Genomic DNA, 25,893 nt, shown 5'->3' on the forward strand with positions numbered 1-25,893 from the left:
CACAACTTCTGCAGTGCAGCAGTTGTACTCTTGTCAATCTGTAGGTTATGAAAGCTCTTGGCAGCTCTGTCAAGCACTACAGTCACTGCTTGTCAGAACAAAGGGAACAAAGTGTACCAGGAATACTTTGAAAGAAACCTGATGAGTATCCCATATCTACCAAGAATAGGCTAGGAGATTTATTTCTATACAAAACCTACAGGTTTTATATAGTTAGTTTTATCAATTCAACAATGTTTCATACAAAACCAGTGGATTTTTACTCATTGACTTAGAGACCCGATAAATATAAAATTGTTTTACACTACCAGTGTTGTGGAACAATAGGAGTCAATTGTTTTCATTAATCGAGGTATTGAGTACAGGAGTCAAGAAGTTATGATGCACCTCTATAGAACTCTGGTTAGGCCGCATTTAGAGTATTGCATGCAATTCTGGTCACGTCACTATAGGAAGGATGTCAAGACTTTAAAGAAGGTGTAGAGGAGGTTTACTGGGATGTTGCCTGGATTAAAGGGAATGTACTATCAGGAGAGGCTGGACAAACTTGGGCTCTTTTCTCTGGAGCGGCAGAGGCTGAGGGGTGATCTGTTGGAAGTGTATAAAATTATGAGGGGCATAGATAGGGCAGACGAGCAATTTCTTTTTCCGATTATTGAGTGATCCAATACCAGAGGGCATGCATTTAAGGTGAGAAGGGGTAGGGTCAGAAGAGACGCGAGGGGTAATTTTTTTTTACTCAGAGTGGTGGATGCCTGAAATGCATTGCCTGATAGGGTGGTGGAGGCAAATTCATTGGGGGCTCTTAAGAGGGTCTTGGATGGGCACATGAATGAGAGGAAAATGGAGGGATATGGGCATTCTGTAGGTAGGAGGGATTAGCTACGTCAGCACAACATTGTGGGCTGAAGGGCCTGTTCTGTGCTGTACTGTTCTATGAGTTGTATCAGACCACAATCAATTGCATAAAAGAACGCAAGAGATCGAGAAACTCACCGATTACCACACGGGTTCTTTAGCACTGTATAGCATCTTTGGTCCAAACGTATGGTCCCACCAACCCCTCTGAGCCAAGAATGGAGGACAGCTTTCAGGAATGGACAGGCAGTTAGCACCTGCTGGAAGGAACACTCTGAGGAACTCCTCAAATGTGACTCCATCCCTGCGTAAATGGTGTGAGGAGTGCACCGTCTCCCACACTATCCACCCTCCAGCGTCAACAAGCACCTCCTGCTCCACCTCCACAGAGCCTGAGGATCCCACATTGGCGTCACCAACCAACTGGAGTAGAACTGAGGTGGGGGGGTGGGGTTGGGGTGTAGTAGGAAAGAGACATGATAATATTCCCTTTTACAATGTGGGCATTTGCACAGCTAAGCTCCAGTGGAATGAAATGTCTAATTTATAACCTCAGCCGCTGCAGTAATGATGGTCCTTGTGCATCAAGAGTACACTGCTGACAAGGCATGAATTTCTTATAAGGAAAACAACAGTTGAGTGATTTGGCAAGATTTTGAAAAAAGTGCATAAAAAAGTCAGTTATATTGTTCTGTGTCAACTTACAGTGCCATCTTCTAACTGCAGATGTAGTACATCAGATCCCTTCTTGTAGTCCTTGGTGATTTCTGCTGACTGCCAGACCTCATCAGGGTCAGGAATCCAAACACTATTATACTGTGAAACGAAATAATTAAAATATTAATGCAGGAGACACTCTCAGAAATCTTTTTTTAAACCTACAATTCACCAATTTCTACCTTTGCAGTGCATTTTGGTCAATTATTATGTTAAAGGTTCCAGACAGGGGTAAATTATTTCTTGTAGTTCCCTCTCCCTGTGTCTACAGCAGTGGACTGACTAGTTGTTGAGGCTGCTTTCCCGAGGCAGCAGGAAACAGAGATAGAGTCATTGGAGAGGAGGTTGGTCTGCACGATGGACTGGGCTGTATTCACAACTCTCTGCAATTTCTTGTGGTCTTGGGCAGACATATAACATAATCCAGGACCCCTCCCATCGCAGGCATTCTCTCTTCTCCCCTCTCCTGTGGGGCAGAAGATTCAAAAACTTGAGAGCACATACCACCTGACTCAAGGACAGCTTCTATCCCACTGTTACCAGACTCTCGAACGGACCTCTCATACGCTAAAAGATGAATTCTTGCAATCTTGATCTCCCATTCTACCTCGTTGTGGCCCTTGCACCTTATTGTCTACCTGCACTGCCCTTCCTCTGCAACTGCAACATTATATTCTGCATTCTGTTTTTCTTTTTACTACCTCGATGTAATTACGTGTGGTGCGATCTGTCTGCATGGCATGCAAAACAAAAGCTTTTCCCTGTATCTTGGTACATGTGACAATAATAAACTGATCCAATATATTACGGTACATATATCAGAGCTGTTTTTAGACTGGTTATAACACTGACCACATATCATTCTGATTTGTATTCCCCCTAATCAGGGGACACCTCTGAATGTGAGAGTTTATGCAGAGAGCTTCACATAGGTTGTTTTGATGGTTGGGAACAACAAGCTTTTCATCTACAAATTCTATACAAGAACCTGAAATGTACTCAAAGTCACTCAACTACCTTCTGAGACTATTAACGAAATATTGACAAGAGACGGCAGATGCTAGAATCTGGAGCAAAGATAAAGCGCTGAAAGAACCCTACCCCTCGTTCCACCTTCATTCCTCTGAGCCCCCATCTTCCTCACACCCCACCTTCCCCGACCCTTCTAATTCTCCTTTGACCACAGCTCCAACCATGCCTTCACTATCCCCCCCCCCCCCCCACCGACCTTCCCGAGGCGCAACATTCTATCCTTAGCAGGGGCCTTGCGCCCGCACCTCAACGAGTTCTGCGCCCGCCATGACGCTGAGCTCTTCCTCTGCCGCCTCAGTCTCCAGGCCTACTTTTTTAGCAAGAATTCCCCACCACCCACTGATGACCTCCTTCTCCCGCCTTAAGCCATCTTCCTCCTCTTGCAGGCCTCATTCCAGCCTTCTGCTCACTCTGGATCTCTAACTGCCGACAGGACATTGACCGTCTCTACTTCACCACTCCCGTTACCTATCTCAACCTCTACCCCTCTGATCGCACTGCCCTCCACTCTCTCCACACAAGTCCTAATCTTACTATCAAACCCGCAGACAAGGGTGGTGCTGTTGGAGTCTGGCAAACTGATCTTTATCTTGCCGACATCATCTCTCTGACACCTCCCCTTATTTATCCCTCAACCTGGACCCCACCAAGGAGCATCAGGCCATTGTCTCCCGCACTATCACTGACCTCATCACCTCTGGAGACTTTCCCTCTACAGCCTCCAACCTCATAGTCCCCCCACCCCACACTGCCTGTTTCTACCTCCTACTCAAGATCTACAAGACCCGTTGTTTCTGCTTGCTCCTGCCTCACTGAACTCATGTCCTCATATCTTGACTCCATTTTGTCCCCCCTTGGTGCAGTCCCTTCCCACCTACGACCGTGATACTTCACATGCCCTCCGTCACTTCAACAACTTCCAGTTCCCCGGCCCTGACTGCCTCATTTTCACCATGGACGTCGAGTCTCTGTACACTTCCATCCCCCATCAGGAAGGCCTTAAGGCTCTCGTTTCTTTCTCAACAACAGACCCAACCAGCTCCCCTCCACCGCCACCCTCCTCCGTCTGGCAGAACTGGGACTCACCCTCAACAACTTCTCTTTCGGCGCCTCCCACTTTCTCCTAACTAAAGATGTAGTCATGGGTGCGCACATGGGCCCCAGTTGTGCCTGCCTTTTCGTCGGCTACGTGGAACAATCCATGTTCCAAGCCTACACCGGTAACACCCCCCAACTCTTTCTCTGCTACATTGACGACTGCACTGGGGCCGCTTCCTGCACCCGTGCTGAGCTCGTCAATTTCATCAACTTTGCCTCCAACTTCCACCCTGCCCTAAATTTACTTGGTCCTGGATCTCTCGTGTCTCCATCTCCAGAGAGAGATTAACCACGCATATCTTTTACAAACCCACCGACTCCCACAGTTACCTTGACTACACCTCTTCCCACCCAGTCACTTGCAGGGATGTCATCCCCTTCTCCCAGTTCCTCCACCGCATCTGTTCCTGTGATGAGGCTTTCCACTCCAGGACATCTGAGATGTCCTCCTTTTTCAGTAAACGGGGTTTCCCTTCCACCACCATCAATGCTGCCCTCACCTGCACCTCCTCCATTTCCCGCACGTCCGCCCTTACCCATCCCCCGCGACCCCCCCACCCCCTCCCCCTCCCCCCGACATAACAGGGACAGGGTTCCCCTTGTCCTCACCCACCACCCCACAAGCCTCTGCATCCAACACATCGTTCTCCACAACTTCCACCACCTCCAGCAGGATCCCACCACTAGGCACATCTTCCCCTCCCCCCACCTCCACATTCCGCAGGGATCACTCTCTCCTTGACTCCCTTGTCCACTTGTCCCTCCCCACTGATGACCCTCCCGGCACTTATCCCTACAACCGCACCAAGTGCTACACCTGTCCCTACACCTCCTCCCTCACCACCATTCAGGGCCCCAGACAGTCCTTCCAGGTGAGGCAGCGCTTCACCTGTGAATCTGAGGGTATCATTTATTGAATCTGGAGTGACCTCCTCTACATCGGAGAGACCCAACGCAGATTGGGTGATCGCTTCGTCGAGCACCTTCGCTCCATCCGCCGCAAAAGTAAGGATCTCCTGGTGGCCACCCATTTCAGTTCTACATCCCATTCCCATACTGACATGTCTATCCATGGCCTCCCCTATTGCCACATTGAGGCCAGATGCAGGTTGGAGGAACAACATCTCATATTCCACCTTGGTAGTCTCCAGCCTGACTGCATCAACATCGATTTCTCTAACTTCCGATAACACCTCACCTCTTTCCACACCTGTCCCCTTGTTTTTCTCCCCCCGTGTCTTCCCTCATTCCTGTAGCCCCCCTCACCCTTTCTCTTTCCCCTTCCCCACCCTCATGACCCGCCCATCTATTCCCCACCTCCTTCCCTTTATTCTATGGTCTACAGCCCTCTTCTACCGGATTCCTCCTCCCTCAACCCTTTGCATCTTCTACCCATCACCTCCCAGCTTCTTGCGTCACTCCCTTTCATCCCCCCTCCCCCACCCACCTACCTTTCCCCTCTCAAATGGACTCACCTATCACCTGCCAGCCCATGCTCCTCCCCAATCACCTTATTCTGCCTTCTGCCCTCTTCCTTTCCAGTCCTGATGAAGGGTCTTGACCCAAAATGTCGACTGTTTATTTCCCTCCATAGATGCTGCCTGACCTGCTGAGTTCCTCCAGCATTTTGTGTGTGTTGCTCCAGATTCCTGCATCTGTAAAATTTCTTGTGGCTGGAAGAACTCAGTGGTTCAGGCAGTATCTGTGAAGGCAATGGGATGGTCGACGTTTCGGGTTGAGACCCGCCATCAGGACTGGGTTTTGTTCTTTTCTTTAGTGCATTTAGCTTCTTTGGCCTGAGTCCAAAGTATTTTTGTTTCTAAATAAACACAAAACTATGTTGCATTGTTACTAAGCAGTAGCACACAAAGAAAGCTCAATCTAATCATGCTGTAATTAAGACCTTTTCCTTGACCAACTTCTAGCAAGTAAAAAGTCTGGATTCTTGGTCCCAAAAGAATGATGTAATAGTTTACCTTGTGGGATAACCAGCTATTCCTACATTGTCTACATTCCAATAATTTTACTGCATACGCCTTATATAAATATGCATGTGATTTTTTCTTCCTCCTACCAGTCTGGTTAACTCCCTCGTTTAATACAAATCTGTTCCAATTATAGGAGTTCCTTAAAATTTGCTTCTATATTTTTATATTATCGGATCCTCTTCTGACTTTCTGTGCAAAAAGGATATGTTTTGTGGGTTGAGATTGCACTTCATTAGAGACTTAATGCCGGAATAGTTACAGGAATTGAAGTTTATATCATCTGACTCATTCTCTCATATCTCCCTGGCAAATGCCGGAAGTTCAGTTAACTTCAAGGTTCTTCAACCAGCATTAGAGCCCAACTCCCCCTTATTTCCACCCTTGGGTACTAATCTACACTATCCATTCTCACTGTGCCACTCAAAGACCGTTTTTTCACCATTAGTAGATAATTTACAATGCAAATCATAATTACTGTATATTTCCATATTTAGTCACTGATTTCTTGAATCAGGAAAAACTGATGTCCTCATTTTTTGACTCTGAATTTCCCCAACCTCCACTGATTATTATAGCTGATATATCCTAAATATTTAAATACCAGCATTAAGCTATTTGATTCTAACATGCACTAGAGAAATCTTTGCTTGGCGTCTGAGACCAATTATTGCCAGCTACTTCATTAACTGCTGAATTTGAACATTGGAATGTATCCAAAGCAAGCATCTTTTACAAGGGCTCCGTATACTAAATCAAGCTTAGAGTATAAATCCAGAATTATCAATGTTCATGTTTAACATGTGGAGATTATCTAGTTGTTATATTTCACCTTATCTGTGCACCTTCCTGAACTCTGCTACTTTTCTAATTACCTACTGGCTCCAAATCTCACCATCCATTGAAATGAATCTCTTTCACTGTCTTAATTAACAATTTGGCACTCAGTTCATATCAGGACAATGGGAAAGGGCACGGGAAGTTTCTGTCAAGCTCTTATTCAAACACCCTTAATATTAATTTCCTCAGTGTCATTCAGCATCCATTAATAACACCAAATTGTTTATTTTAATAGACAGGTTTTGTGGTATTTTGTGGCTTTGATAAAAAAATCTGTCAGTGCCAAGATTCAAACAGTGACAGGACCTTCTTCCATCTCAACCTCATTAGTTAATGAGCAGAATTCCCATTAAATAACTATTTGAATTAGGATTTGACAGTCAAAAGATTGAGGGTGTGATTGTGATGAGAGGAGAGTCAGGGGCATTGATGAGGATGGGATGGGTTCAGATTACTGTAACCCACACACGAGGTGATTTTGAGGCAGCATCAGGTTTGGCTGCACAGGTCTGTGTTCACAGTCGGGTCATCGTTTGAAGTCTTGGTCTTTGGACAATCTCTTTCTCAGTTGATCAAAGCCTGTGCTAGCCAACTGTGCTAATGTCTGCCTTTACTGAGAGGTGGCTCCCAAGATAGAGAAAGTGATAGGCGTGTCCAAGATGTCATTGTAAATCCTAATTGTCGGGAAGGGGGACAGTGTGTGTTAAGTGGCAGGAACAGATCGGTAAAAGATCTTTGTCTTCAGGACTTATAGCAGACGTCAATCCTCTTGTACGCTTCAGTGAAGGAATCAACAAAGCCTTGCCTCTAAATGCGAATTATCATCATTTGTGAGTTGTAAATCAATGACTGAGTTTGGGGTGATCTTGATTCTGGAGTGAAAAATGATAAAGGATGACAAGCTTCCCACTCACCTTGTATATGAACTCCACTCTAGTGGAAATCTTGTTGGAGGTGAGTTGACCTATTGCAGCAAGGAAGATTGAGAAGTGTGATAGTGCTTTACTCAATTCCAGTCTGCACTACAACTGTGTCTGTTGTGGACCCACTTGGCTTATATGTCATCGTGAAGCCTGCATATCATGGTAATCAACATCCTAGGCCAGCAAAATGTAAGGGTTGATGAAGTTGAAGGCTTTTGGTTTGGTTTTGCTCTCTACATCTCTTGTGGACTCTTAGCACAGTCAATGTCATGATTATTGTACCTCTGGACAGGCGGAATTATCAGAGCTTATCAGATCTGAAACAGAAGGAGTTGCATGACTTATGGGAGTGGAGGTGGGGAAAATGGGTGAAGCCTAATGTTGCTCCCACACTTGCAAAAATTTTGAATAAAGAGAAGTAAATTAATTTGTTAATAATGTTATTTTCACACAACATGGCAGGGGTTAGCTAAGGTGTAAGACTATTTGTCCACAAAATCATATGATTCAATATATTGGGAAATTAAAACAAAACTGACAACACATACAGCAATAATAAATGAGAAGTTTAAACATGCTATCCATGACAGTTGCTATAACCAAATTAGATACACATCAGACAGATTACAAGTATAGCAGGTAACAAGTACAGTTTATACCCAGTGTGGCTTTACTGAAAACACATGCCATCCTTCTGAAGTTGGTGATAATTTTACATTATTTTGCCTGACTTTATACACACACAGGTTAGATTTAAAGTCTTAGTTCACACAATTTATAGATATCTGTAACTATTAACTTAATTACTTAGTGCAACTGTACTGGTTTGGAAACAGAATGAAGAACAGTTTTTGATGATTGAAGTCCCAAAGAAGTGGTGCCCAAGTTGTATGTTCCTCTGGCAAGGATGGGTAAATTAATGACCATTCCCAGAGAACACGGATGGGGATGGTTCTGGTATTGCTTCTATTCTCACACTTGCCCATCCACTTTTGCGGACTGGAATATTTGTGAGTAACTTGAATGAGCCATCCTTAAACTATGTAGGAACAGTACATAACTCACTGTTGTACTAAACTAAACACTTTTCCAGAAATGGGATACTTACATTGTTGCTATGTCTTCTTCACAATGCTTCCTTCTTAATTTAAGAGACATTTTGAAAAATGATAAAACTGAACTAATTTTCTAAATTTTATTTTGCACATCATGATGCTGCTCACATGTCTAATGACTACAGTTAATGATATGCATAATATACCACATTAAATTAACCAGCATTTGGATAAAGGCCATTCCAACAGTTCCCACTCTGTATCTGCCCCATGAAGAAGATTTATATACACAAAGAGACACAGAAATTCACTGCAACATCAAAATGATTCATACAATGAATTATTTCTGGACTTTAGCATTAAAGAGTTAACAACAATTTGAACTTGTATTAAGATTTACAAGGACAGCCTGATGTAATTCTAATCACCACGTATTGCCATGGTTACTATTCAAATAAAAAGGAGGCCAAGGAGAGGCAGAGAGAACAACAGCTGGCACCCTACTTACCTTTACACTCTGTTCATTTGAAGTGAATCAGGTGACATTACTTACACGTCAGACACCAGATGATGCATTCTTTAAACTAATTATTTCACTTACTGGAATTTGAGAAGTCAAAGACCAATTTAAACTTTTAAAGTTTAAGCTACAATCTAGGGTCAAAAGCAGGGTAACTTGAAATATTAAATCAATAGACAAAGAAACATGAAAGAAAGCTATTAAGTCGCTGATATTAAAAAACCTCTGCTTGAATCTGCTAATTCAAGCAGATCCCACCACCAACTCCCACACGTTCTCCCTCCTGCACCCTAAGCATGCAATGCTCACCCACTGATCACTCCCAGTGCCAACTGCAAACTCCCCCTACCATCACCAATCAGCTGTACCCAACGTCTTCTTCCCATTCCCAACTCCGTACCCCTGGACCTCTCTCCTCCATGGTCCCATCCCTGGACTAAACTACAGCCCAAGACTCTCCTGTTTTCCTTCACTCTGCACTAGTGCAGTGTACAAAAACCTCTCACGCTACCATGCTTCCAAGTGGTAGACCCACAAACTAGAACACTCATTAGCCTGTCATGCAACTGCTGCTAACTACCAACTTGTCCAGTAGGTTAAGTTAGCAGTTGAAGTACAGAACCATTGATCCAGAGGTATCAGCTTGAACCCCACTAGACGTAATTTAAATTCAAGTAATTATATAATTCTGGAATGAAACACCAAGCTCAGTAATGGTAACTACAGAGTCATGCAGCACAGACACAGCCCCTTGACTCACTGATTCCACACTGGCCATCAAACACCTATTTACATCAACCCGAGTGATTACTTTTATTGTCCCAAACATTCTTATCAACTCCCCCCAGATTCTACCACACATCTACATATTAGAGGCAACTTACAGCGTCCAGTTAACCTACCAACCCCACGTCTTCAGGATGTGGGAGGAAACTGAAATTCATAAGGTCACAGGGAAAAATAGCAAATTCCACACAGGCACACCAGAGGTTAGGGTTAAACCCAGGTCGCTGGAGCTGTGAGATTGCAGATCTACCAGCTACACTACTGTGCCATCCTAATTTTATGAAGATTCAATTATGACTAATAAATCCTGAAAAGACTTCAAAAATTTTAAACCTAAATATTTCAGAAAATAATTAGGTTAGTGAAAACTTCATACTACATATCACACATTGCAGGCACGGTAGCTTAGTGGTTAGCATAACGCTATAACAGTGCCAGCGACCTGGGTTCGATTCCGGCCACTGTCTGTAAGGAGTTTGTACGTTCTCTCCGTGTCTGCGTGGGTTTCCTCTGGGTGCTCCAGTTTCCTCCCACATTCCAAAGACGTACGGGTTAGGAAGTTGTGGGCATGCTATGTTGGCGCCGGAAGAGTGGTGACACTTGCGAGCTACCCCCAGAACACTCCACACATAAAGATGTATTTCACTGTGTGTTTCAATGTAGAATGTGACTAATAAAGAAATCTTTTCTATTTATCTTATTTCTTATTGCAAGTTGTGCGAATACATTTTGCTTTTGTGTCAATTTACACATGATTGTGTCAGCACTGAGTTGTTCTGCCTAAAGGATTGATCACTTTTGACACAAGTTCCCATTAATGGAAGAAAGTTAAATAACTGCAGACGCTGGAAATATGAAACAAAAGCAGAAAATGTTGGAAAAACTCAGCAAGTCAGGCAGCATCCATGGAAAGAGAAACAGAGTGAACACTTCAGGTCAAAGATTGTCCATCAGAACAGAGAAGGAGAGAAAACAAGTTAGCGTGAAATTACAGGTTTTTATATGTTTCTATTCCCATTATGGAATTTGAATAAGGAAGATTTAATCTTGCAGCACATTAACCTTGATACAACATAAAAAGCTTCCCAAGATGTGTACACCTGCCAATAATGCAGTTGGACAAATTATAGCAAGTGCCTACACTTACCATAACTCCTGCCTTCGTTTAGTTGCCAGACCTTCATGCTTATCCCAATCTAGGCAATGACTTCCCTCTCAGACAATGCCAGGCAGCTCTCTCGATTTAGAGCGTAAATGTGGAGAAACATCATCATGAATATTTGTTTATCAATGAAAGGATTAACTGCTTAATTCAGGCACAACTGGGGAGGGACAACCGAAAAATATTTTTTTTGAATCAGAAAACAGGGATACAAAAAGCCTTTATAGCAGAATATGCAGAGAAATATTCTACTGGGGGAATGAAAATAACCATCCACTCAAACGTGCAACAGAGTTAAATCGCAATCATTTACATTTTCGGGCGTGGACCTTTGTTAGAATAAGGAAAACTGACATATTCTCTAAACCCATCTTGTGGCATTACACACTGAGAATGGTAGAGCCAGCACTACATTTCATTAGGAAACCACAAAGTTCTGTATGCAGTTTTGGTGTCTTTAATATAGGAAAAGATTTTAATGCATTTGACAGAAGCTGCAATCAGAAAGAAATGGCCACTAACCAAACAATGAGATGGATGACCAAAAGTTTAAAAGAAAAGTTTTTAACAGGAGGAAAGGAAGATGAAGAGGCCACAGAGTTCAAGGTAGAAATTCCACAGGGTGATATCTAGGGACACAGAGGAGAGCTCTGGACAAGTGATGCAAAGTTTGAGTTACATGTTCTCACAGCTCATGTGGAACCTGACTCAAGATCTGTAGATAATGACACCAAGGAGTAGTTTGTAGATGAGTAACAGTAAAGCGCCAAGGATGGATCATTGGAGAACCCTGGAGATAAAAATCTGCAATGATGGGGTGAGACACCATTGCAGAACATGCCCTGGCTACAACTGGATGGAAATCTGAAACCGTTCCCCGAAGGAGCCAGTCTAGGACAGGCATCGCAGTAGGAACATCAGTCATGTCAAAAGCTGAATATAGGAATAGTCAGTCACAATCAATGATAACGTTCATAGTGACTTTAGTTGGAGGTACATGACTGGGATGGCATAGTGACCCAATGCTGATAGAGATTTATGATTAGCAGGGTCTGTCAATTATGCTTATGGAGACATGTGACTCATAACTTGGGTCAAAACACTGAACTAGTGTTTGTAGAGAGACAGAAATTGGCTGCAGACAGTTTTTGGGTGTTTCTTGGCACTCAGACTGGGAGACCTGAAGTGCGCCATAAATTGGGCTTCATTTCAAACAACTCCAGACGCTTATCAGGCCTTTAAACAACACTAATCCATATCAATTGGATCAAATTGGTCCATTATAAGTTGTGGCTTGGGGGATGGGGATGGATGCATGAGGCAAGAACCTTTGTGAACTAGCAATGGCATTCACGAACAGTCTGAAGCTACTGTCTGGGCTCCTACTTTGGTTTTGAGCCCTGCTCCTCAAATATATATTGGTTTTAGAAGGAACAGATATACTACCATGATACCATGTCTTAGAGGGTTAAGTTACAAGGATGGGTTCTGTATGATCTGACTGAGATGATTAAAATGTTGAAAGGGGGTAAATACAGAAATCAGTCCTTCTGGTGGAAGAACCAATGACAAGGAATTATGAGCTCCTGTGTTCCAAGAACAAATAAAAAATGAGAAAAATTGGAGCTCAGTATTTTAGAAGAGAAATCAGGAAGTATGTTCATATGATGGATAATAGAGACTGGGAATTCTTACCCTGCTCCTCCTCGTCTCCCACTCCCCTACAAACTCTACTGATGCTGGAACAACTGCTGATTCAAGAACAGAACTGGCAGACTTTGATTGGGTGTGGACAAGAAAATGATGGAGCAAAGGCAGGCATGAAACCAAGGAACAAATCTGCCCTGATCTAAATGAATGACGGAGCAGAATTGCGAGGCTGAAAGGCCTACTTGTGTTCCTGTTCAACAGAGAATTTACAGGATACTGCTGATATATATATATTATTTTTAAATACTTAAGTCGCACAGCTTCCCAAAACATTGGAAGAAGGGTGATACATCCATTTCCTGATTCTTGCACAAAGCAAATCCAACATAAAGGCAACACATTTAACAGGGGAAATGTTTTCATTTCCACCTTCAATGAAAATGTTGTGTTTGAAGGCAGAATCATTATAAATACAAGTGGGAGTATAGGTCATATGCATCCTGGAGCCTGCTCTCCCTTTCAATAAACAACAACTAATTCCAATGTCCCATATTCTTGACAGATCCATAAATCCCTTGGTGCCTAAAAATCTATTGTTCTCAGCCTTACACTCAAGAACCGACTAAGCACAACTCTCCAGGGGAGTTCCAAAGATTGAATGCAAATGAAAATTTAAAATAAAACCCTGCAGATGCTGGAAATCGGAAACAAAAACAGAAAATGCTGTTAAAACTCAGTCTGGCAGCATCTGCGGAAAGAGAAACAGTTAATGTTTCAGGTCCGCAATCCTTCGACAGAACTGGGAAAGAGGAAGATGCAAGTTGATTTTCAGTAGGAGAGGTGGGGCAGGGTGTATAGAACAAAGGCAGCATCTGTGCTAGGATGAGTTGAAATGGCTGATTGGCAGTAGTTATAAGCATTGCATCTCTATCTTTCCTAGTGCTGTTGCTCTTTCCACAGATGCAGCCTGCATTTTCCGTTCCTGTTGCAAAGACTTACAACCATTCTAGTAACTTGTCCCCCCGTCTCCAGGACCAACCACGGTACTGTCCCCCTCAGTTCTAGACTCTCCAGCCAGAGGAAACGGCCTCTCACAATCTTTCCGGCCAACCCTGCATTGCAGCATCCTGTTACTGTACCCAGATGATGTCATACATCGTACAGTATGTGCGACTCTCCAAGCTGCCCAAACACACGTGAAAATGTACCACCTCTCTGACAGTACTCAACCAATAGAGGCACTGTGGAAGGTCAATACAATGGACAAAGGGTTGCAATAACAGCGCGGAATCTAAAAAGGCACCCTTACAACCCAGTTCCTTATGGCCGGAGAAGACTAATGCCTGAGGCATTCCAGAGTAACAAGTTGAATTCACTTGGGACAGTGTCTCTTAAAAGCTCCCTTGGATTACCTCTTACACCGGCAGCTAGAAGCGGGGAGAACAGACTGTGAAAGTGTCCAGCCAACTTGTTGAGCCTTGGTGGCGACGCATAGAGGAACTGTGGGGAGTAAACTGGTTACTGAATTACCTTGGTGTAGAGTTCAGCTACTGCCATGGTCACGGGGCGGATTATTTCAGCAGGTGCTTGAGCGAGCCGCGCTTCCACTGCTCATGGTCCGGGCTGGAGTCAGCGTCAAGTCCACCTGCTCTCCCACTTCCACTGTCTCTGTTTTGTTTTTGCGCGCACACACACGAAAGCAATCCAGCTCGACTTTGCTCTGTCTCTCTCTTCACTCACTGCAGGCACCACCTCGTGACAGAGGGAGTGCCTGCCTGCACACAACTCCTGGAAATAGGTGGCAGGTAGGTGGGAAAATACTGCCCGGGCACAAAGCAGTGAGCAAAGATACTCGGATTTAATCCTTTGGATATATGCATTAGGACGCAGCATGCAAATGATGCATAAGATAAAGGTGGTTTAGCATTTCATGTCACTCCTGATAAAATAAATTACAATCACACCTTCTAAGTTTTATGACACGCCAGCAAGTGCCACAGGCATAAACTAAATTACCTGTAACGCTTTAAGTAGTACTTCCTGTAACATTAGTAAGTCCCCATAAGTTTTCCAAATCTATTTGTGTAAAAAGTTTAGCAGATTAATTTTATAATTAAGATCGTTATCAAACATGGGCTATCTTGGCGTCTTTTAATGACTCCGACAAATCAATTTTAATAGCATAACATTCCATCTTCTTAAAACTCCATGCCGTGTGTTCCTTGCATCCTGTTGACAAGGACATCGTGAGCTACCACATCTAGTAATAACATTAACCATTACAGTCCTCGAGTGGATCGTTGGAAATAAATAAAAGTAGGTCAATCTCACAAACTAAGATGACGTGGTTCTTTGTCAAAAACATTGGAAGACATTGAAATATTGTTGTAGCAGAATAACTAAGATCTTGCATCCATTTATTGCCGCTTCTATGTTGCACTTGCCAGTATAATATTAACAGCACGTCTTCAAAGACTGCATTCTGGGTTTTATTTAGCATCTGTTTTGCAAACAGCAACAATTTCTGAGTGTAATATAATTTAAAGGATGACATTGCTTTGGTTGGTACATTAGCAAATTAGAGCGAAGATCTGGTGCCTTGGAGCCACTCTCTATTACTAATACTGCAGAGGAGATTTGGGGCTGGAACCCAAGCTTATATTCGCACTGTTGTTGGGTGCGTAAATCAGGGAATCACGTTAAAAGGACACAATACATTGCCATTGAAAATCGAAAAAACTGCAGATGATGGAAATCTGAAAATGCTGGAAACACCCAGCAGGTCAGGCAGCATTTGTGGAAAGAAAAACAGATACGTTTCAGGTTTAAGACCCTTTGTTAGAATTGTTCCACTAACACAGGAACATAGCAAAGGACGGAATAGGTGGAAGGGCAAGTCATATAGATGGATTGAGTAAGTGGACAAAATGGAGTTTCATGTGGAGAAGTGCAAGGTAAGGGAAGTCAAGGAAGATTTTGAATACTTTGTTATTGTTTTTACCTGTGCTACCTCAATGCACTCTGTACTAACCCAATGTAACTGCACTGTGGAATGAATTGACCTGTACCATGGGTTTGCAAGACAAGTTTTTCACTGTACCTTGGTACAAGTGACAATAATAAACCAATACCAAAAGGAAGGTTATCTAAAGGGAGAGAGACTGCCAGTGAGTGAAGTAGAGAGGGATCTTGATGTTCTGGTGCATGAATAACAAAGGGCCGGCAGGCAGGTCCAACAAGTAGTTAAAGCAGCTATCGGCATTTTAGCTTTCATTGCAAAAGGTTGGAGTTCAAAAATTGAGGTTTTGTTGCAATTGTACAGGGTGTTGGGGAGGCTTCACCTGGAATACTGTGTACAGTTTTGGTCCCCTTACTGAAAAAAAATAGTCACACTGGAAGCAGTACAAAGGAGGTTCACCAGGCTAATTCCTGGGATGAGAGGGTTGTGCTGCAAAGAGAGTAAATAGTTTGGGTCTGTATTCCTTGGAATTTAGAATGAGGGGTGACTTTATTCAGACATTCAAGACACTAAAGGGGCTTGATAGTGTAGATATTGGATGTTTTCACTTGTGGTAGAGTCTTGAAAAAGGAGACATAACTACATGGGGCTGGTCATTTAAAACTGAGGTACAGAGAAATTTCTTCTTGCAATGGGTGATGAGTCTCTGAAATTCTCTGCCCCAGTGGATGGTGGAAGCGGGATCATTAGACGTATTTGAAGAGGGGTAGATAACTATTTGATTAGATTGAAGAATAGTGGGGTACGGAGAAATGGCACAATGTAGGAAACCAGGCCAGCAAAGATCAGCCATGATCATATTAAAGTGGGGCAGATGACCTACTCCTGCTCTTATTTTGTATTTTTTTGTTAGTTTTCAATTTTTCATTGCAAATACACTGATGTTAACATTCATTCAGCCATTTTGAGAAATCCTTATTGTAAACTAAACTGTACGACTAATATTTTGAAGATCACCTAATGTTATTGAGTGTTTTTCATCAATATAACCCTTTAATGAGTTGCAAAAAGAAAACAATGTGCTGCATGCTCTTTGAAGTGTCGATGCCTCAAGATTCCAGGAGTTGTAGTGGCTCAGGATACCGGTTTATCATGGGGATCGGGTGGGTCATTCCTGTGCAATCAGACACCACGTTCAGTAGAAGTCATTGCACTGGAGAGGGTGCAGAGGAGAGTCACCAGGATGTTGTCTGGGGTGGAACATTTCAGCTGTATGGGAGACTGAGTAAGTTGAGTTTGTTTCCACTGGAGCAGAGAAAACTGAAGGGGGGACGCAATTATTAAATATAAAATTAAGAGGGGCATAGATAAGCCAGAAAAGGGGAAACTTTTCCCCTTCGCATAGGTGTCCATAACCAGAGGCATAGATTTAAAGTCACCGGTAGAATATTTAGAGTGGATTTGAGGAAGAATTTTTTTTCACCCATAGGGTGTTGAAATCTGAAGGTGGTGGAAGCAGGTACTTTCTTAAACGAGCACAAAAAATACCATGGCACAGAAGGCCATGGAACAAGTGTGGAAATGGGTTTGGTATAAATCAGTAATTGATGGGCCGAAGGGCCTGTTTCCATGATGTCTTACATGGCAGCTGCGGAATTTACATTTCCTTAATTAAAAATGCAAGCCAGCAGTGGCCATACAATGTCTGGATTCTTGTTAAAGCTAACCAGGCTAATTAATTACCTCACCCAGGTTGGACTGTATGTAAACTAAGATCCAATGTTGACTTTAAATACCTCTGGAATAACTTCACAAATCACACTGTTCAAGGCCAATTACTATTTTTCAGCAATGCCTTCAGAGGAAATGATTGAGGCAGGTACATTAATAACAGTTATAGTAGTACTTGGACAAGGACAGGTACTTAAATAGGAAAGGTTTAGAGGGATGTGGGCCAAACACGGGCAAATGGGACTAGTTTAGGTGGGAATCTTGGCTGGCATGGACCAGTTGGGCTGAAGGGCCTGTTTTTGTACTATACGACTCTATGAATAAAAGATTCACAAAAATTGGTAAACATCAACCATAAAAGCTAAAGAAGCTGGTTCATAGTGTTGAAATTTTTATTTTTACAAGTTGGACATTACTTTATTTCCTAAGTCAATATACATTTGCCATAATGCACACAGTTACTAATTGCAACAAACAGGAAACACTACAGTGTTTTCAGAATTTTTCTGTACATCAATATCATACTCATTGTTTGCTACCTGGTTAAGCACAATAGTTTTCCAGGGTCAACATCAGTCATCAACATACTATAGCAACAATTGTGTTTTCAGCTGACCACTGTTGATAATTTAAGTATCTCCAGTTTCTTAACACTAATCACTAGTAACGTACTTGCATTTTATGATACAAAAAAGTAAAATGCAATATAAAGCAGGAAACATGAAACTATATATGGGGTAAAACTAAAGTGCATAACTGATATTTCAAAGGAAGATTGCCTTCATATTTTGTTCAGCAACAATTAAGTAATTATTATTTGTTGTCCATTTGCTAAATTCAAAAGGTTCACTTAACCCAGAATTTGTGTAAATGGCCCAAAATAAATTACTGTTGATGGAAAGTTACAGAATTGATGAGTGACAGCCAGTAACTTGGAATATACTGATTTCCTAAACAATCTTTCTTTAAAACATAAACCCTTTCTGTCTGCAGCGTTTGCTCCCTTAACAAAAAGCCTTTTTTTTGATTGACCAAAGCCTATTATGCTTATTTTAAAAAATAATTTTGGGTGAATTAAGGAAAGATTTGATAGAGGGAAAGGCAAGGCTCTGGGGAACTTTGTACTTTAAGACATTAAGACTGAAACGTACACAACTGCAAAACCCAAAACATGTAATGAGTATATCAAACATTCAGTAATGTTTTCTATCAGTGTTTTGCCTAATTTGTTTTGGGTAACATCGGTGGACTACATAAATCACTCCGTAGATTTACAGAGTACTACATTAACTTTTACCCTATGGGACTTAGAAATACCATACATCTTTCAATTAAATATTGGGTATTCTAGTAGGACTATAAATAGGCACATATAATACACCATTTAGATATGTAAACCATTGTCCTGAAATCAGGTTTCTGAAATTGGCTGCTAAGTTAATGAAGTAAATAACTTAAAATATGTAAACAACGATGGGTAGAACAAGTATATAAATTTTGACCACCACGAAGTGACATTTTAAATCAAATTTCTAATCAGAGTACCTATTGTCCTTAAAATAAGACATTCCAATTTTAAGAACATTCAGCATTGATTCTACACTACAACATCTGGAACTTTGGGAGACTGGAATGATAGCCATCCTGTAAGGGTGATGCCTGCATCTTAACCACTGCAACTTGAATGTAACCTGACCCCAAGGTCACTAAATACTGCACTGAAAATACTGGAAAAAATACTTCTACTCTGCTTTTACAATTGTCATCTTTTACCCTAATATACACAGTAACAAACAAATGAAAGAGTATTTCCTGTATTGTAAAGTCTTAAGATATTCCAACAAGGGCGTATTTAAAAGGCCAAAAGGTAATGTGTCAAATACTGAAAAATGTTTTGTTCAACCTGCTATATTTTTAACTCGCTGCCAAATATCCATCTGAGAATTTGATATTTTGCCCTTTTGAGTGCTTTTGTGCTTTGTCAGAATTGGAACTTAAAAATGATAACTAAGATACCTGCATAAATCAGTTTAAAATGGGTTTGAAAAAGTCGTAACATCGACGCGAAATATTTTTAATTACGTCTTAACGTTACACAATGTGGTGTTAAATGAGTGCAGATCAGCATATTCAGAGGACACCGGACAGGGTTACTATCATCATGTGCTAAGTAAAACACCAACAATATAATCTCTAGATTATATTCTAACAGAGCTTTGTACTCTAGATCATTTGTATATTGACCTTAAATAATAGTTATCAGACAAAATGATGCTATATCAGGCAGTTGTATTCCCCTTAGTTTGATGTCTAACAATTAAAGTATGACACAACCCTAATTTACAGTTGCTAAATTCAAAGAATATTCACTGGAACTGCACAGTGGCAGTCATCACAGGATATTTATTGGTACTGCATGAAGATGTTCGGCATTTACTTTCAATGTACATTCCTTTAAAAGGCAGATACTTCAACACTGCTCTAGCTGTATGTCATGAATGGATATGATCATTATCTTGCTTAACTGTTCCTCAGACACGTAACAGGAATCCAAGGTTCATGCTGCTTGGAATCTGAATGCTTTCGAGTGCTAAAGATGATGGATTGAAAGGGAACGTAACAGGGAATATGTGTTTTGCATCCATTAGCAACTGTGGAGAGTCTTTTCGGTTTTGTAAACGTACCTAGAGAGATGGAATAAAAATTATTGGAATATTATTAACAGGGTTTTAACGGAATTGGAGTTTACAAATATTCCTAACAGGTTTCTGATCCCTGCAAACTCCTTTACTAAAATGCAGACAGTGGTAAATATTCATCTACGAACACTGATGAAAAACAAAGCAATCCCACAAAATGCATGTTTTTATTTCTAGTACATGAGGGAACATGCAAAATTAAGATTCTCTACATATTTTCTGGAGAGGTTTTCTTGCAAGTTTCACATAGGAATTAAAATCTAAGAGTAACGTTGACTACTACCCATGAGGTTTGAAGGAACACACAGCCACGGCACAGGGAACAAATTTAGCTCCAAGCCTGCATGACTTCTAAATTTGACTAAACTTTGACTTCAAAATTCTGGATAATCAGCATGAAGCCCAAAGATCGGCTGTTACTTAAATTTTTCAGCTCACATGCAGGCTGAAAGAACCCATGATAAAATACCACTCAACTATCAGAAGTTCAAATACTGAAGTAACACTTTCCCACACAAGTAGACCCTAAAGATGAAATGTCCTATTAACCATGATAGAAGGAATAGCGACAGTCAGCGTTTCTTCAAGTTTTCAATGCTAAATTGTTGACAGTACATGAAAGCTCAACATCATTAAGGATGAATCAGCCCCAATGATTGACAGTCCATCCACCCTAAGGGCTCACTCCCTCCACCAATGGTGCACTGTGGCTTTTTACAAAATGTACTAGGTCATGCCAACAGCATCTCCCAAACCTGCAACCTCCACCACCGAGAAAGACAAGAGCCACTGGGACACAGGAACACTCCAACATATGGGGTCCCCTCCAAAAGGCACACCATCCTGACTTGGGATACATGTCGCTATTCCTTCACAGTCACTGAGTCGAAATGCTGGAACTCCCCACCCAACATTACGAATGTACCTTCACCAGATGAACTGCTGTGGTTTAAGACAGTAGCTCATCACCACCTTCTCCAGGGCAATTAGGGATTAGCACTACGCTGGCCTTGACAGTGGCACCCACATCTCAAAATGAATAAGAGCACCAATATACAATATAAACAACTGTTTTGCTCATTTTAGTTAATGAGAAACAGAGTCTTACCTGAATAGTACGTATGAATGAGGCAGTTACACGCTCTTCAAATTCATTAACAGGAGTGTATAAATTTAAGACTTTAACAATCTGACAAAGAAAGAAAATGCAGTTACCATTAGAAGGGCTCACCTCATGCATAGAAACCTGCGGAATAAGTTAAGATGATTACCTGTTGGAATCCAGCTCTATTTGATGAAATCAGTCAAGACACCCTCACTTAATGTACATGTTATGCTATTCCCAATATAAAATCATCAAGCTAAGCTGCCGCCTGTGTGTGTGGCAGCTCCATTCTGAAGCTAATACATCTTAAAGCTTGAAGCACTCAGGAGCTCAGGCAGCACCTCTGCAAACAGAAACCATTAACGCTTCAGATCCTTCATCAATTCGGAAGACAGGCTTGGGACTGAAACATTTACAGTTTCTTCCCACGGATGCCACCTGACCCACTGAGTGGCTCTAGCATTTTTCAGTTTTATTTCACATTTCCAACATCTACAGTTTTTAAAATTTACATTTTGAAGGTTTTTTTTTGGATTCTGATGTGAGCAGCATGCAAACCATTATCGACATAATGATCTAAAGGAAACACTACCCACCCCTCTACCCCCAGACTACATACTTCAGTTGTGTTCATTTGCAATCATCCTAAAAGATGTTTGATGGCTGGAAATAGAGGGCAAGATTATACCTTGAAGATGCTGGACTGAAGATCACACCACCAAGTAAGTCATTACACTGAAAGAAATTTGCTGTTGCTATATTTTAATATTTGTCTTAAACTACGAAAAGTTGGCACTGCCAGACATGACTTTACATTAGTGATTATGCCCTTGCATACAGCTTGAGTTAGAACACTGATCCATCTCTAGATTTAAATAAATTTACATCGGACTGCAATCACAAGTGTATATTGAACTAGAGAACACAATATTTTAGATAATTTGATTTATTAGTATTTTAGAATCTCATCAGCTGATGGGTCCTCATCTCAAACTCTAATCTGTACTGGGATAGCAGGACAGACTCCGTCATGGACTTAATGCCTTCGCATTACAGAAAGCACAGCGAGCTTTCGCAGATATCTGGTTCCAACAAACCCAGTGAGATGGGCAACTGACTACAGACTGAGCAGCCTCTGTGGAACTGTGTCCTGACAAGGAGTCAACACCTTCAATCTCAGGGTAAAACAAAAACAGCCTGATTGCTTTTTTATTTACTTGTTCACTGGATGTGGGCATTGATGCTAAGGGCAGCACTTACAGCCCATCCTTCATTGCCCCGTGAACCAAATGAAGGGGGTGTGGGATCAGAGGAGCCAGACCAGGCAAGGGTGGCACATTCACCTTCTGAAAGGTATTAACTGAAGCACATCAGTTTTTACAACTGTGCAACAGTTCTTGCAACCATTACAATCCAAATTTATGTATTCAAATATAAATTCTTCAGCTACCATGATGGGATTTAAAGCAACACACAAGATGCTGGAGGAACTCAGCGGGTCGGGCAGCATCTTTGGAGGGAAATGGACAGTCGGCATTTTGGGTTGAGACCCTTCATCTGGCTGCCCATCTCCCTCCAAAGATGCTGCCTGACCTGCTGTGTTTTGCTCCAGATTCCAGCATCTGCAGTCTCTTGTGTCTCTAAGATGAGATTTAAACTTTTAAGATATCTTTATTAGTCACACGTACATCAAAACACACAGTGAAATACATTTTTTTTGCGTAGTGTTCTGGGGGCAGCCCGCAAGTGTCGCCATGCTTCCGGTGCCAACATAGCATGCCCACAACTTCCTAACCCATACGTCTTTGGAATGTGGGAGGAAACCGGAGCACCCGGAGGAAACCCACACAGACACGGGGAGAACGTACAAACTCCTTACAGGCAGTGGCTGGATTTGAACCCGGGTCACTGGTGCTGTAAAGCGTTACGCTAACCGCTACACTACCGTGGCCTTCAGATCACTAGACCAGGCCTCTGGACACAAGTCTAACAAGTTAACCACCATGCCACCCTACTCTAACTTGCACCAACAATCGGATGCTTGATTGGCACACAGTCTTCCACGTCAAATATTCACTCTTTCCATCATCAGTGTGCCATCAACACAAGGTAGAGCAGCAACTTGCCAAAGCTTCTTCCCTGGGGAGTTGAGAAAAATAATATTTTCACCCAGAGGGTGGTAGGGGTCTGCACCACACTGCCTGAAGGGATATTAGAGGCAGAAACCTTCATCACATTTGAACAGTACTTGGATGTTTTCACTTGAAGAGCCATGACCTGCAGGTCAGTTGCACTAAAGCTGGAAGGTGCATGCGATTCTGACTTGGACATATAATACTGCCTCTAGGCCTACATCCTGGGATTCCCTAATGAATTGAACTGCCATGGCTCAAGGAGGAGGCTTACCTGCACCTTCAAGGGCAACTAAGGATGGGCAATAAATGCAGACTTGCCAGCAACTCACACATCTCATAAATGAATATAAAGAAAAAATAGCCACAAAAGAAGTTTTGGAAATTATTTTGTACACAGAATTTGTTTGTATCATACCTGGGCAGTAGTTAGGGCACTGCACATTGAACAAATGGCTTCCGCATCTTCATCGGTCTTCTTTTTCACCTGCAGTAGCTGTGCTGCCTGAATTAAAGGCTCCAGGGTTTCCTTAGCACCACTAGTCTGCAGGTTCTTGTCCCTCAGCCACTCCTCGAGTTGACTCACATTGTACCTGTAGAACCAAGAAAATCAGGTTAGGTTGGTCTCACAGGTAGGCCAGCAATTTTGAGATAAAATTAGTTTGCCATTAAGACATGCTGCAAAACTGCCAAACAGGTTATGGAACCATAAACTGACAGACTAGAGCTAACTTAGAAAACTACCGTGGTATGGTAGAAAGGAGAAAGAGGTAGAGGGGGCAATTTCACCTCATAAGGCAGAAGCTATCAGGAAAAATACACAAAAAAGTGCTGGAGGAACTCAGCAGGTCAGGCAGCGTCCATGGAGGGAAATAAACAGTTGACGTTTTGGGCCGAGACCCTTCATCAGGACTGGAAAGGAAGAGGGCAGAAGCCAGAATAAGAAGGTGGGGGGGGGGGGGGGTGGAGGGGGAGGAGCACATGCAAGCAGGGGATAGGTGGGTTCAGGTGATAGGTAAGTCCAGGGGATAGGTGAGTTCAGGTGAGAGGGTGATGGTAGGTTGGTGAGGGAGGGGGAGAAGATGTAATAAGCTGAGAGCTGATAGGTAGAAGAGGCAAAGGGCTGAAGGAGGAGGAGTCTGGTAGGACAGGGCAGTGGACCATAGAATAAAGGATGGGAGGGAAGGAGAGGAGATGGGTAGGTCATCAAGGTCGGGGAAGGGAGCCACAGGAATAAGGGGGGGGGGGGGCGAAGAAAAAGGGGTGGGGTTACCGGAAGTAAGAGAAATCGATGTTGAGGCCATCAGGTTGCAGACGCCCAAGGTGGAATACGAGGTATTCTTCCTCCAACCTGGGCCTGGCCCCAATGTGGCAGTGGAGGAGCACCTGATGGCTCACACACACACACACATCTTTATTATTATTATTCAGTAACTTAAGTATTAAAAACTATTATTGAATATTTTTTTCAGAATAACATCTATGATGTTTACATACTTTGGGCTAGAAATTCATGCACAACTCTAAAAAAAAAGTGCCATTGAAAATCAGAGCAGTAGAGCAACTTTATACAGATTTTTGGTTGCCTTAGAACCTCTCAGGAAACTCTCCTACTCATTTTTAAAACAGCATTTTCATACTTCCTGGCACTTTATTTTCTAATGTTAAACTGCTCCAGATGAAATCAACAATAGCACATTGACAGCTCTCATTTTCTCACAAAACAACCAGCTTTTACTAATGCTGCTTTCCCTGAAACCATGTTATTTAAAGGGCCAACACTCAAATCATCATCTTTGCCCTCACCGATACACTTTACAACCCCAAATACATCACATGTGCTTTGACTGCTGTGCCCATGGAAGTCAGAGTCACATCAAGCTCAGCTTCCTGGCCTCAATCCGGGCTGCTGCTGCTGATCTCTGCCACATCTCAGTTGGCTGCTCTCCATTGATTAGGAAGGTCACACAAACTCCACACTCAAGAGGAGACTTCATCAACTTTTCCTTCATCCCACTGGTGTAGGCAGAGGACATTCAGAGACTGTGTTCATGTCCTCATGGAGACTTCTATGGCAACTTCCTGCCACGAGTGCCTGGTTATAGAGGGAATTCACAGGCAATTTGCACAAAGAACATGCCTCTGCTGGAACCTTTCTTCATCAGCCTGGTGCAAGCAACACTGATCCCTTGGAAGCACTCTCCCACCCGCCTTTCCCATCACTGCACCGTTCATTCTGTAGCATCACTCTCAAATAGCCGGAAGAGTGGCATTTGTAAATGTCCCTTTAAGAACTGCTCACAAAGATCATACCCACTGTGTATTAAAGCAACTAGCAACGCCTCAATAGGGAACACCATGCTGTCACTGATAACGTAGCTTCAGCGGGGCATTACACGGGGAACCCAACAACACTGAACTGCGAACTTTGCAATTGAAATTCTCATCCTTTATGTGACTTTCACAAACAGTGTGACCCACAATGCATGGAGCAACCTTCTAAGCTGTTATCTCCTGATTCTTGTTCCACCTGAATTGATCAACCAGTTTGTAAAGTTAATTACTTTTGCATTGCTTTATTGAAAACGCAGAGCCCTGGAATGTTCCGCAGTATCCCTGGGTTAGCTTTGTGGCAGTACCA

The 25,893-nt window shown here is 42.4% G+C and overlaps 2 protein-coding genes across 7 annotated transcripts in view; both read right to left on the reverse strand.

The window, feature by feature from the left end:
• myo5c (myosin VC) overlaps nt 1–14,452 on the reverse strand; it is an 84,990-nt gene extending 70,538 nt beyond the window's left edge. Inside the window, exons 1-2 of one of the 2 annotated variants that reach the window (XM_052040422.1) lie at nt 14,157–14,452; nt 1,564–1,674 (exon numbers count right to left, since the gene is read on the reverse strand). In XM_052040422.1, the coding sequence (XP_051896382.1) occupies nt 1,564–1,674; nt 14,157–14,183 (138 nt within the window). In that variant the 5' untranslated portion in view covers nt 14,184–14,452. The remainder of the gene's footprint in view (nt 1–1,563; nt 1,675–14,156) is intronic. The other variant, XM_052040423.1, reaches the window with a different exon arrangement.
• A 3,238-nt stretch (nt 14,453–17,690) lies between these two features.
• The window catches only part of myo5aa (myosin VAa), a 182,811-nt gene continuing 174,608 nt past the window's right edge, over nt 17,691–25,893 (reverse strand). For all 5 annotated transcript variants that reach the window (XM_052040306.1, XM_052040302.1, XM_052040305.1 and 2 more), the window contains 3 exons: nt 23,671–23,845; nt 21,124–21,204; nt 17,691–20,000 (listed from right to left, as the gene is read on the reverse strand). In XM_052040306.1, the coding sequence (XP_051896266.1) occupies nt 19,848–20,000; nt 21,124–21,204; nt 23,671–23,845 (409 nt within the window). In that variant the 3' untranslated portion in view covers nt 17,691–19,847. The remainder of the gene's footprint in view (nt 20,001–21,123; nt 21,205–23,670; nt 23,846–25,893) is intronic.

Source organism: Pristis pectinata, chromosome 28 (assembly GCF_009764475.1).
Source record: "Pristis pectinata isolate sPriPec2 chromosome 28, sPriPec2.1.pri, whole genome shotgun sequence".
NCBI lineage: Eukaryota > Metazoa > Chordata > Chondrichthyes > Rhinopristiformes > Pristidae > Pristis > Pristis pectinata.